Source organism: Camelus dromedarius, chromosome 14 (genome assembly GCF_036321535.1).
Source record: "Camelus dromedarius isolate mCamDro1 chromosome 14, mCamDro1.pat, whole genome shotgun sequence".
NCBI lineage: Eukaryota > Metazoa > Chordata > Mammalia > Artiodactyla > Camelidae > Camelus > Camelus dromedarius.
This window is the reverse complement of record NC_087449.1, coordinates 38,349,950-38,365,121: the sequence shown is the minus strand read 5'-3', so window position 1 is coordinate 38,365,121 and position 15,172 is coordinate 38,349,950. Positions and strand designations below refer to the sequence as shown.

The 15,172-nt window shown below is 33.8% G+C and overlaps 1 protein-coding gene across 3 annotated transcripts in view; it reads right to left on the bottom strand.

Moving 5' to 3' along the window:
• Window positions 1-15,172, bottom strand: part of TESK2 (testis associated actin remodelling kinase 2) — a 104,805-nt gene that overhangs the window by 78,842 nt on the left and 10,791 nt on the right. For all 3 annotated transcript variants that reach the window (XM_010982255.3, XM_064493629.1, XM_031465003.2), the window contains exon 2: window positions 6,630-6,940. In XM_010982255.3, coding sequence (XP_010980557.1) covers window positions 6,630-6,851 — 222 coding nt within the window. In that variant the 5' untranslated portion in view covers window positions 6,852-6,940. The remainder of the gene's footprint in view (window positions 1-6,629; window positions 6,941-15,172) is intronic.

The window sequence follows — 15,172 nt, the reverse complement described above, 5'->3', positions numbered from 1 at the left end:
GAAGGTAATGGAAAATATGAATCCAGTCACAATAGCAACACTAAAAATATCTAGGACTAAGCACAGCAGAAAAGGTGTAAGATCTGTATTAATAAAAACAATAAAATGTTTTATTAATAAAAAATTAATAAAACTTGACAGAGGCTCACTTGATCAGTTAGGAATACATTCGATGGAAAGTAAGGATATCTGTTTGACCACAACTTAAATAAAAATAAGGGTTATCTTCCTCATATAACAAGAAGCACAGAGGTAGGCAGTTGTTTGAGCTACTCCATGGTGTCAGAAATGGCTCCTTTACAATTCTCAGACTTCCTCATTCTGTCAGTGTCATAATCACCAGATGACTACTGCAGTTCCAAGGCAGGAAGAAGAGAAAAGAAAATCACCAGTCCCACTTTTCCATTTTGTCAGGAAAAGCAAACTCTTTCCCACAGTCCCAACAGATTTCCATTTACATTGCAATATTCAGAACAATGTTCATGTGGCCACCTCTAGCTACAAGGAAGCTGGGAAAGTAACTCACCTATGTCTGCTTACTGCCTTGAACAAAATGGAGGTTTCTAATGGAAAGAACTCTGTTGCCAGTATCCAAAACATACTGACCACAGACATAAAAGATCTAAATAGAGAAACATACCATGTTTCTGGAAAACATGATTCACTATGTTAAAGATGTCAATTCTCCACAGATTGATTCTAAAATTAATATATTTCCAATAAAAATCCCAGAGAAGTTTTCATGAAATTTAACTGATTTTAAAATTATACTTAAGATCTATTTACGAGTACCCAATGTGACTTAGAAGAACATTTTAAAACAAAATGGTATGGCAGAGAAATAGACAGATTTAAACAATGGAATAGAATAGTGTTCAGAAAAAGATTTGTGCCTGAGAGTTTGTTTTAGTTTCTCTCTTGATTTAATAGAATACTTAGTACAAGTTTAATTAAATAATTATATATACACATACACACACTGAAAAGTTCCAAAGAACCTTGCCTAGTTCCTACCACCCCTCTCCATAAGTAACTACTAGTCTTACTTTCTCTTATGTTTCTTTTATGATTACAGAATCAAATACTTTTCTCTTTTAAGAAAACGAAGCATATCAAATACAATACTCTGAACCTTACTTTTTTTTCCCTTCCAGTTTTACTGTGATATAACTGACATAAAGCACTGTATAACTTAAAGGTGTACAGCATAATGATTTGACTTACATACGTCATGAAATGATTATCACAATAAGTTTAGTGAACATCCATCATCTCATACAGACACATACTTTTAAAAATAGAAAAAAAAAATTCTTCCTTGTGAGAACTTTTAGAATTTTCTTTCTTGACAACTTTCACATATAAACATACAGCAATATTAATTATATTTATCATGAACATTACATCCCAAGTACTTATTTGTCTTATAGCTAGCTAATGTAATAAGACAAGAAAAGGAAATAAAAGGCATACAGATTGGGAAGGAAGAAATACAGGGGTGGGGGTATAGCTCACTGGTAGAGCAAATGCTTATAGCATGCATGAAGTCCTAGGTTCAATCTCCAGTACCTCCATTAACAAAAAATATTACATGAAATCAAAACTTAAGAAATAAAAAAATTATATAAAAGTAAAATTTAAAAAAAGAAATACAAACTGCTTTTGTTCACAGGTGACATCATCTATGCAGAAAATATTAAAGAATCAACCAAAAAATTCCTGAAACTAATTAGCAATTTTTATAAGATTGCAAGATACAAGTTTAGTATTAAAAAGTCAATTATGTCCAAATACCAGCAATCAACAAGTAGAATTTGATATTACAAATAAATTACCATTTACATTAGCAACTCCCAAAATAAAATATTTAGGTAAAAATCTAACAAAATATGTACTAGACCTACATGAGGAAAACTACAAAACTCTGATGAAAGATATCAAAGAGTTACATAAATGGAGAGATTGCATGTTCATGAATAACAAGAGTCAATATTGTCAAAATGTCAGTTTTTCCCAACTGAATCTATAGATTCAATGCAATTCCAATCAAAATCCCAGCAAGTTATTTTGTATATATCAACAAACTGATTCTAAAGCTTATATAGAAAGGCAAAAAATACAGAATAGCCAACGCAATGTTGAAGAAGAAGAAAGTCAGAGGACTGACAATACCTGACCTCAAGGCATATTATAAAGCTACAATAATCAAGACACTGTGGTACTGATGAAAGAATAGACAAAAAGATCAATGGAAGAGAACAGAGCCCAGAAATCCACATAAATACTAGTCATCTAGTATTTTGGCAAAGGAGCAAATGCAATACAATGGAATAAAGACAGTCTTCAGCAAATGGGACTGGAACACTTGGACAGCCACATGCAAAAAAATGAATCTAGACACAGACTTTACACCTTCATAAAAATTAACTCAAAGTGGATCACAGACCTAAATATAAAGTGCAAAACTATAAAACTCCTAGAAGATAACATAGAAGAAAATCTAGATGACCTTGGGTATGGCAGTGACTTTTTAGATTCAATATCAAAGGCACGATCCATGAAAGAATTAATAACCTGGACTTCATTAAAATTTAAAACTTCTGCTCTGTGAAAAACAATGTCAAGAGAATAAAAAGACAAACCACAGACTGGTAGAAAATATATGCAAAATACGTATCTGATAAAGGACTGTTACCCAAAATAGAAAAAGAACTCTTAAAACTCATCAGTAAGAAAATTAATGACCCAATTTAAAAATGAGCAAAAGACCTAAACAGATAGCCAATCAAAGAAAAAATATATATAGCAAGTAAGCAAATGAAAAGATATTCAACATCATATGCCATTATGGAACTGCAAATTCAAATAACAATGAGATACCACTACACACAAATTAGAATGGCCAAAATCCAAAACACAGCCAATACCAAAAGCTGACAAGGATGTGGAGCAAGAGGAACTCTCAATCACTGCTGGTGGGAATGCAAAGTAGTATGGCCACTTTGCAAGACAGTTAGGCAATTTCTTATAAACTAAACATAATTTTACCATACAATCCAGCAGTCATGCTCCTTAATATTTACCCAAATGAACTGAAAACATGTCCACACAAAAACCTGCACACGAGATGTTCATAGAAGCTTTATTCATAATTGCCAAAACTTGGAAGCAACCAAGATAACTTTCAGTAGGTGAGTGGATAAATAGACTGTGGTACACCCAGACAACGGAATATAATTCAGTGATGAAATAAGCTATCAAACTGAGAAAAGACATGGAGGAAACTTAAATGTATATTACTAAGTGGAAGAAGCCAATATGAAAAGGCTACATACTGTCTGATTCCAACTATATGACATTCTGGAAAAGGCAAAACCACAGAGACAGTAAAAAGACTAATGGTTTCCAGAGTTTGGAGGGGGGATAGAGGGATGAATAAACAGAGCACAAAGGATTTTTAGAGAAGTGAAATTATTCTCTACAATACTACAACGATGGATACCAAATGGGGATTTATCAAAACCCACAGAATGTACAACACCATAAGTGAACCTTAATGTAAACTACAGACTTTGGAGCATAATGATGTGGCTTATGGTTCATGTAGGTTCATCAGTTGTAACAAATGTTCTACTGTGGTGTGGGATGTCAACAGTAGGGGAGGTTGCACATGTGTGGGGACAGTGAGTATATGGGAACTGTCTGTACTTTTCGCTTAATTTTGCTGTGAACATAAAAATGCTCTAGAAAATAAGGTTTATTAATTTTTTTAAATTACTTCTCTCCCATGTTCTGGTCTAGAACTTTTATGATTTTAATTTCGATGGCTAAATTTTTCCTCCATTTGGAATGTATCCTGGTATAAGGCATAAAGTATGGACCCAACTCTGTTTTTCACATATGCCAACATCATTTGAATAGTTCACTTTTTCTCCACTGCTTTAACATAATACCTTTATCATGTACTAAATTAGTATATGTATTTCAGTCTGTTTCTGGATTTTCTGTTTTGTTCTATTGATCTGTCCATTCAAGCGTTAGATCAAACAGGAATTCAATGCTAAAAATGACATTTCAATCCACTAAGGGGAAAAAAGACATTTAAAAACTGTATTTAGATAATTAGCTAACAATCTAAAAAAAAAACTAAATTAAATGTCTATACCTCATTTCAAACACTAAAATAAACACACGATGAATTAAACATTAAAAACCATCTACTATATTTCATTATATCTAACACTTTCAATATCTTAAAATTGAGATGTCTTAAAATTACTTTCAGGCACCTGTACCATGTGCATCACAACTTGAAGAATGTGATCAGTGGTTAAATAAACACCTACATACAACAGTGCAGTCATCTTTTAAGAAATTACGTATCAACACACTCCTGATGAAAGAAAGCACAATGTTGTATGAAACACACAGACATTAAACCCTCAGAGTCGAAAAAATATTCAGGACAGTTATATTCTGAATTTAAAAAGGATGTAAGAATGTCTTAACCAATATTTCTAATACACCTTCCTTTTTAAAAAAGTATGACATGATAAAAAGCTATGCCTGATAAAATCTGTAAAAGCCCTTTAGATATAATGTCTAAGTAATGAAAATTGTTATCGTTTAATTGGCAACAGGTGCATCTTAAAATGAATGGTATCTTAAACTCAATGAAATGTCATAAAATCATTAGGGAAAACAGAATAATTTCAAAACCTTGCAGTAGGGAGGCTCCTTTAACCAAAATATAAAATCTACAAGCTATAAATGAAGAGCTCTAACTACAGAAATATCAAAAAGTCAAAAGATTTGTAACATGTAATAATACTATTGGGATATATAAAGAACTAAAAAATAAAACAATGGAAAAAAGACAGGTGAAACATAAACAAATTATATGTGACCAATAAACATTAAAGAAACTTGATTTATAATCACAACATACAAATTAAAAGAGTTATCAACCCTGGCACATATAGGCACAAATCAATTATTTTTGACAGGGTACCAAGACCATTCAATGGGGAAAAAACTGTTTTTCAACAAATGGTGCTGGGAAAACTAAATATCCACATGCAAATAAATGAAGTTAGACCCTTACCTTACACCATATACAAAAATTAACTTAAATGGATAAAAGACTTAAGTGTAAGAGCTAAAATTATAAAACTTAGAAGAAAACATTGGGGAAAATCTTCATGATGTTGATTTGGCAATTATTTCTTGGACATGACACCAAAAGCACAGGCAATAAAAGAAAAAATAGATAAACTAGACTTAGAACTAAAAACTTGTGTGCATCTAAGGACATCATAAGAGACTAAAAAGACAATATACAGAATAGGAGAAAATATTTTCAAATCATATATTTGATAAGGGACATTTACCTATTTACAAATAAAACCAAATTCAAAAATGGACAAAGTACTTGAATGGTATTTTTCCAAAAAAGATACACAAAAAGCCAATGAAGGGGCAGAGGATATAGCTCAGTGGTAGAATGCATGCTTAGTATGCACAAGGTCCTGGATTCAATCCCCAGTACTGCCTTCAAGAATAAATAAATAAACCTAATTACCTCCCCTACCAAAAAACACACAAAAAAACCCCAAAACAAACAAAAAAAGCCAATGAGAGGCTTATCACTAGTTACTAAAGAAATGCAAATCGAAGCCACAATGAGATATTACTTCATACTCACTAGAATTGCTAATATTAAAGAAAAAAAAAGAAAGTATTTTATAAGGATGTGGAGAAATTTGAACCCTCGTACATTGCTGGCGGGAATGTAAAATGGCGCAACTGCTATAGAAAATAGTACAGTGGTTCCTTAAAAAGTTAAACATACACTAAGTGAAATAAGGCAGTCATAAAAAGACAAAAACTTCATGATTTCATTTATATAAGGTATCTAGACTAGTCAAACTCATAAAAACAGAAAGTAGAATGACTGTTGCCAGGAACTTGGGGGAAAGGGAAGGGACGGATATGGAGTTTCAGTTTTGCAAGATGAAAAAGTTTTGAAGATTGGGTGCATAGAACTGTGAATATATTGAATACAACTTAACTGTATCCTTAACAATGGTTAAGATAGTGAACGTTATACCAGAGAAATGCAAATCACAACTACAATAAAGTATCACCTTACATTGGTCAGAGAATAGACACATTCATAGAGAGAGAAAGTAGACGACGTTAACAGAGGCTAAGGGTAGTAGGGGGAGTTATTGTTTAATAGGTACAAAGTTTCCATTTGGGATGATGAAAAGTTCTGAAAAGAGGTAACGATGATAGTTGCACAACACTGTAAATGTACTTAATACCACTGAACTGTACCCTTAAATATGGTTAAAATGGTAGATTCATGTCATGTATCTATATGGGGGGGAGTGGAAGAGGCTGCTGTATTATTTGAATTTTTGATCAGCATGTATTATTTTTATAATTAACATAAATAAAGTATCTTACAAGTTATTAATAGCTTGAAAGGACAGTTTAGAACACTGCTCAAGATCCACAGCACCCTGACTAGGCAAAGCCTATGTCCTAATTAAACACAACTGTCAACTCTGCAGCGAAGCAGACCATCAACGAGACAATATGAGAAAAGCTGAGGCATCACTCACCTTGAACACTTCAGAGAAGAAACCGGACCCTATTTTTTCACAGGTGAAGTCATCTAAACGCGTCAGTCTGGAAAAGGCACTTATAAGAGCTCGATATGAAGATGGCCAAACTCTTCCCACCTGGGTCATGTTCCCATCCCCTCCACCACCTCCTTCAAAATCTTCAAGACGTTCCACACGTGGAGGAAATCCTGCAATTGAATTCCGTTTGCTCCGATCCATAGTCTTAATAGTCACCTTTTTCTTCTTTTAAGAACGAATTCCATACATAATAAATTTTTGTTGAATTTTACTTCTCTTCCGGTTTGACACTAAACAAGAGATCAAAACGATATTTCATTAAAACTATTAATGAATAATAAATATATGCAAACCAATGAACTATCAATGTAAAAATATTCCCTCATTCATATTCTAGTTTCTGATTTTCAGAACTAAAAAACACTTTATGCCTTTACCTTCGAAAAACACTGATATATTTGAAGCCCAACATATAGTCAGTCTTTAACATGAGTAGAATACAATGAAGATCATCAATTACATTCTAAAAAACAAAGTAACAATGATAATATCTATCAGTCATTGAGCACCTACTATCTAGGAAATATAGTATAAGAGTCATACATATGTCATGTCATTTGATTTTCAAATAATCCATGATACAAGGATTACTGTGCTCATTTCACAGAGAGGTCAAGTAATCATACAGTCACTAAACAGCAGAGATAATATTAAAATACAAAACTATCTGACTCAAAAGCCTATGGCCCTGCCAATGCCCTTCATGTAATTTTCTCCTCATCTGAAAAATCATTAAGTCCAAATACATAAAACAAGGATGACAAATATCTTATACTATAAAATTACATAATTTTAAAGACAATTATATCCAAAAGCAATTTAAAAATCCACTCTTGATTAAACAGTACAGTCCAAAAGAAGTGACTATAGAAGGCTCCACTCCATCTGGTACATGAATAAGAATAAAAACACAAGCCCACTTTTTCTTTTAACCTGTAGCTCCCTACTTCTACTTTTTTCCACAAGAATCAACTGTAAGAGTCCTATACGAAATACAACATTGTGATTCTACATTAGTGAAAAACTTTCATAAATGTGGTGAATACCTAACCCACACTATCTCTACCACCTTTCATCTTGGAAAATTAGTAGCAGGGCTCCCAGGGCCATTTTTACAATATGACCCTGCTTCCCTAGCCATGACCAAAGTTGGTGGTATTCCACCCAATATGGACCAATCATATTCCCTTTCCTGGCAATTTGGAATTGGAATTAAGATATTCCAACCTCGCACTCGCTTAGGCAGCACATATACTAAAAAAAGAGAAAAAAAGAAAAAAAAAGATATTCCAGCCTCAGTCTGGCTGCTCTCTAGAATGGAAGCCATGTAAACTCAGAAGCTGTTGGCCATGGCCATTTTCTACCATGCAGCTTGGAAGGCAGAAAAAGCCAAGGGACGGAGGCCAATTTGCAAAGAAAAAAAGACAGTGAGAACTTCTTGATTTTCCTAATTGAATTCCATTGTTCCAGTCCATACTCTTAATAATCTCTGATTCCTGAGGCCTAACTGCATCCTGGCTCAAGGGTCCATGAGATATCCCCGTATCATTAAAATAAATAAATTTTTTTGCTTAAGCAAGTTTCACCAGAGTCTTCACAGAAGAAAGAATAAATAAAACATTTAAGTACCTCTATTGAACCTCTGTCAAAAAGTGGCAACAGATCACCAGATCAAAAATTTAACATTATAAGACCAAAAATTTTTTAATTGTACAGCCATTGAGACCAAAAAGTTCACTTCATATTTGAGGAAACATAAGGATCAGAAAGTGAAAATGATTTGCCCATAGTTTTAAGTTACTTACTAGCAAAGCTAAACTTAGACCCCAGGAATCAAGGATAGTGCATTTCTAAAAATCTGTCTGTTGATCATCTGCTCCAAAATTACCCAAGGACTTTGTTTAAAACCCAGATTCTTGGGTCTCAACCTTGACCTACTAAATCAGAATCTCTTGGAGTGAGGCCTGGAAATTTTACTAAGTTCATCAGTGATTCTTATGTACAGTAAGAGTTGAAGATACTCTACAGTAGGGAAGGGAAATATTAATAGCTTTAAAAAAAAAAAAAACACCAACAATTTCACAAGCATTTTCTCATTTAATCCTCAAAACATACCACCAAGGTAGGTGATTCCAATTTTACAGAAAAAGTAATGTCAGCTCAGGAGGTTAAGGAACTTGCCTAAGGATATAGAGCTGGTAGAACCAGAACTGGAATCAAGGTCCACCCAGCACCAAAACTCAAGCTTTTCCCTTTTCATTATTACTTAGTTCAGTGTTTTCCACCATGAGAGTTGTAAGGAATTAAGCTAGTCTTCTGCATAGAAAAGAGGACTAGGACTTGAGTGCAGAGGAAGGCTAGGCTGATTGCAATTTAGACAGAGATAGAAAAGAAAAAGAAACTTAACTTTAGAAAAATACGGTGGGCCCTCCATATCCCAGGTTCTGCATGCACAGATTCAACCAACCCCAAATCAAAAATATTCAGGAATGCTCACAGAGAAAAAAATGTGACAATGAATATATATATGTTCATGTATAACTGAAAAATTGTGCTCTACAGTGGAATTTGACACAACATTGTAAAATGATTATAAATCAATAAAAACAATTTTTTTTTAAATTCAGGAAAAGAAAATTTCCAGAAAGTTCCAAAAAGCAAAACTTGAATTTGCCACATGTAAGCAATTATTTACATAGTATTTACATTGCATTAGATATTATAAGTAATCTAGAGGTGATTTAAAGTATATAGGAGGATGTACATAAATTATATGCAAGTGCTATGCCATTTTATATAAGGGATTTGAACATCTTCAGATTTTGGTATCCATAGGAAGGTCCTGGAACCAATCCCCTGTGGATACCAAGGGAGGTCTAGACAAGATACTAAAGTTAAAACTAAACATATAAAACATAGTTACTTCCTAAATTAACTGAGCAATTTGATAGGCTTGCCATCTACTGACTTTTTCTTTTTTTTTAATATATTTCATTTTGAGTGAAATATGTTATTAACCTCCACAGTACCCTCAAGGGTTCCCTGGAGGCTGCAAGCTTGGAAGACAGAATTGACCATTGCAGCTCAACAGGTCAAATTTTATGTCAGGTAAGGAATAACTGATTGCAACTGTAACTGTCTGTTACAAGGTGCACAATAGACCAAAATTTTGAAAAATTATTTGAAAAAACAACTAACTTTATATCTTGGCTCACAGCACTTTTCAAGAGAAGGAAAAGTGTTTTTTAAGGCATATGCTTATAGAAACTCTTGCATACAAGCACAGGAGACCTGAACAAATGTTTTACTTCATTTCATCATTGTATATAATAAGAGGAGGAAAAAGGAAACAGCCCAAAGTTACTCTATAGGAGCAATAGATAAATAAATTGTAGTGTATTTTTCAATGAAATATACAGTACTCACAATGAATTTAATTCTACCTAGCAATGTGGATGTATTTTAAAAGCAATACTGAGTTGGCGGTGGGGAGTGGGGAGAAGCAAATCATAGTGGTATCACCACTATGGTAAAACTGAATTCAAAACAATTTTTAAGAAGTTATCAACGGGGAGGGTATAGCTCAGTGGTAGAATGTGTGCTTAGCATGCATGGGGTTCAATCACCAGTACCTCCATCTAAAAAATAAATAAATAATTTAAATAAACAAACAAACAAACAATCTAATTACCTCCCCCCAAAATGAAATTTAAAAATTTTTAATTGTAAAAAAAAATTTTTAAGCTAAAAATATTACCCCCCAAACTGCAGAACTATCCCTATCATTTTAACTGAAAAAAGTGTTTTAAAAATATACAAAGCAATATATATTATAGACAAGCAAGGATAGCACACTGATTAAACATACAGCCTCTAGAACAAATGTGGGATCAAATCCTTGCTCTGTAACTTGTAGCTATATGAACCTGGCCACATTATTTTAAAACCCCTCTACATCCCCAGCTCCCTGTCTGTAAAATGGAAATGAAAATAATATCTACATTATAACATTTTATATGTATTAACTCATTTAATCCTTACAATCACCATAGGGTTATTGATTAATTGAACAGTGCCTGGCCAACAGTAAGCACTCAAGTCTTATTGGTTATTATTCATTATTATTCAAAAATACATATTTATAGTAAATGTCTAAAAGCATGAGCTAGAAAGTCTTGGTGGGAAAGAGAAATAAGATAAGGAAGTGAAACAAAGGAGACTTCAACTATAGCAAAAATATTTTGTTTCCTTCCATTAAAAAATAAATCTATAACAAACAACACAAAATATGTTTGCTAATTTTGTTATTTTTTCCATTAACTAGTATTTAATAATTCTGAGTGGTATTATATTGTACTCTTTTCTATATTTAATTTTTTTAACAAAAAAATTTTAACAGCTGTGCAGTAGGCTTAAGCCAAGAAAACTGAAAACAATTTGGCAAATAAATAGCATCCCAATGTGCAAGCCAAGTCTCTGAATTCTCAAACTTTTATTCTGCAACGGTTCTACTATAGTTTTTGGTCCAAGGAGTATTTATATCTTAGACTAAAAACATTGGGAGAATTTTTGGATAGCCTAACTTATTCAAGTCCACAAACTTAAAATATAAAAGCACTCCTGACAAACACTGATATTTAGTTGTAAAGCCCGTATTATATGCTAAAGTGATACTAATTACTAGACAGCTGAGGTGGGTGGTGAAAAGTACAGCCCCTCCCCATGGGAGTAAGAACTTGATTAATCCACTTTGGAGAAGTGCTGAACATGGGAAAACTTCCAGACCAAGCCTCTGCTCCCTTGGCCAGCATAATGACCACATTTTAAATGAAACCAACCAAGCTACAAATGGCTTTCATTTTAATCTGACAATTTTAATTAGCCATAAAAGGCAGCAAAGGTGCCTACAAACAGACTCTAAAACCCCACCCTATTCTCTTTAATCAGAAAATAACTTACTCTAAAATCAGGAAAAAATCTTTGAAATGTATGCAATTTTATGCTGATTCAGATCTCTGGTTTACCTCTCTTGGTCTCATTTATGGAATATTACATTTTGATACTAATAGTACCCCTAAAAGTATACATTTTGTGGGGAACAAAAAACAACTACAATTACTCTCGCTGTAAAGAGGCTGATTCAAGAGACTACACATTGTTGATCAAGAATAATTAATTTTAAGCTTGTAAAAACTTGGAATTCTTAAATAAAAACTGATGATAGTATGAGCTGCTTCACTAAAATATCTCATCTAGAGTCCCAGTGGCTCTCAATTTAGGGGCATGTGAAAATTCAGGGGGAGGAAGTGTCTTGTCAGGGAGGAGTTACTGTCACAGTGGCAGGGGTGTGAGGTGGGCACTATTGGCATGTTAGTGGGCAGGGGCCAGGGAAGCTAAATGTCCTACAATGCACAGAACAATCCTGCACAACAAAGAACTGTCTTGCCCTAAATGCCAATAATGCCCTCATTAAGAAACACTGTGTTAGAAAAGCTTAACCAGTTTTGTTCTTAAACCAGGAAACAGCCTTCAGCAGTCTTTCCAAAATGCCAAAATTATTTAGTAATTGTGTTCTCAACTTCAATATTTATAAACTGGGATGTTCAAAACTGTTTTTCTTTCTTTTATGCATAGACAGGGTTGTCTTTTCAAAGGCTAATTTTCACTTACCTTGGGTGATTTATTTTTCAGAAAGAAAGTACAGTTAACTTTGGGGAAAGTAATTTGAAAAGCTATCAATAAAAAAGTCAGTGAACTAAATAGCCTATATCCAATATTATATATTTTATCTTTCCAAAGTAGGAATTCCACATTTTCCAGAGAATCAAGAAACTTTTTTAGGGCTCCAAAGTAGACTATACGTTCATTGGAAATGCTTCTGGAAATAACTGCAGCCACCATTTAACATAGGCCATGTATTCAACCAAGTGCTTTTGCGTGTGCTATCTCTAATCTTTATGACAACTCTGCTAGGTAGGTATTATCATCTCCATTTGAAAGAGAAAGAAATTAAAACACTGAGAGTTAAAAGACTTGCCCAAACTCAAATAACTAGCGCAAACAGGATTCAAATCCAGTAGTTCCAAATCTAAATACTTCCCACTATAACATGTCTTCTCCAGGAAAACAGCTAAGTTTCTGTGAAAAATGAGTGCTTATTAGCTAGGTACAAAGCTACTACAATTCACCACCCTAATTTAACAACAGAGATTAAAGAATATACAGATGATAGCTCCACCAGCCTCTGAAGCAAAAACCTTCAGTCATTAATCACATTCCACAGACATTAAAAAAAAATTAGCATTGGTTTAAACAGACTATTTAAAGAATGGATGCCAACCTAACAGAGAAGATACACCAACTCCCAATCAGTCCTTCTTTTCCATTCTAATGTATATTTGTTGTTTCTTACTCTTTCATTTCACTGGAACAAAGTAGGTGAAACTTCACAACAGTGGAGATGCAAATAAAATCCTGTAACTCACTGAATAGCTATCAGCTAACAGGTAGCAGGATACGGCAGTGTCAGCCAACAACCAAAAATCTTCTACATCCATCCAAACACAGAATCATGTGTGCACAGAGTTGGTAAGGAAGTTCCACAAAGTTAGTATAAAGAATTTCTGAGAATTCAGTGGACTTTTATACCCCGAGTGTAAAGGGTAGAAAAAGAATGCAAACATAACATCCTAATATCCTAATCATACTTTGTTTTCCTTCTAGAATCATAAAAACTCCCTAATTCAAAATAAAACAAGGATTCACTATGGGTAAGATGTAGCCCAGAAAACTGGCCATTTTCCAGAATAGGAATACTGATAAGTACATTAGCTGTGTATCAAGACCAACCACATGGCAAATCTATATGAGAGATCTGCTCAGCTGCTATCCTTTCTATGGACCAACATAGCAAATACAGACACATTTCAGGATGACTGACTAATTAAAAATAAAAGCAATACTGCTGAAACTGCTATCCTGTTGTAAAATGAGTTGCAGTTTCCATTCAAAGCAAAAGCAATCTAACATAAAAACTGGCATCCCGTATTTAATTAGCCATGAATATACACAATGGCATATATTAGTGCCAGACAGATTAAAGCCAGTTCTTACAACTGTATTATCTCTTTTGGACAAGCATCTTATTTGCTGTTGTAACTACAATCTATCAAGTCATAAAATGAAACAGAAATTTAGGCTGCAAGTTATAGAGGCATTTAGAGGTTAATTAGTCCAATCTTGTGGCCAATTCAACTCTCCTCTATTAAAAAAAATCAAATGTTAAAATTGGGTTCCTACTAGGTACAGGACATTATAATAGATGCTATAATATTTACTAGGCATTTACTATAATCCAGATATTCTTTCCAGAACTTTAAATTTAATATTCATATCAGTCCTATAAAATAAATATTACAGTTGACTCTTGTCAACTGTATGGTGGGGGTTAGGTGGGAGTTAGGGCTCTGACTCTCAATGCAGTCGAATGTGTAACTTATAGTCAGCCATTCCTATATGTGTGGTTCCCCAGTTCCTTCATACCCAACCAACCTCAGATCATATAGTACTGTAGTAATTACTACTGAAAAAAATCTACATGTAAGTGGACCCACACAGTTCAAACCCATATTGTTCAAGGGTCATCTGTATTATTATCCCTGTTTTACAAATATGGAAACAAAGACATGAAAGTTAACTTGCCCAAGCTCTCATAGCCAAGAAGTGGTAAAGCCAGAAATTCAAATCCAGAACCTGTACTCTTAATCACTATGCTACTGCCTCTCTGGGAGGACAAAGAAAACTGAATAAAACATGACTCCACCCCTCCAGGAACCAGGAGCTTAGTCTCCCATGAAAGACACAAATAAATCAGTAAGAACAATATAGTGTGATAATTGCTAATGACAGATTAGAAGTAAGGAGGGCTTACTTCTTACTGCCTTTACTTGAGGACAGAGAAGTAGGAAAGGAGATAAGTGACTTTAAAAAGGTGAACAAGAAATACAAATACTGTATGACACCACTTACATATGGAATCTAAAAAATAGAACAGACTAGTGGATATAAAAAAAAAGAAACAGATTCACAGATATAGAGAACCAACTAGTGGTTACCAGTGAGGATAGGGAAGAGGGGAGGGCAACATAGAGGTAGCAGATTAAAAGGTACCAACTAAGCTACCAGGATATATTGTACAGCACAGGGAATATAGCCAATATGTCACAATAAATACGAGTATAATCTTTAAAAATTGTGAATCACTATGTCGTACACCTGAAACTTATACAATATTGGTAATCAACTATACCTCAGTTAAAAAAAAAAAGTGAACAAATGGACATAGAGGATACAGGAGGTACCTAGGATGACCCCAAGTTTAACTAAACTCCTTCTCATGTTTCTGGTTTGGCTGACTGGGGGGATGACCAGGCACTCACCAAAAGGAAAAGACTGGTGAAGAT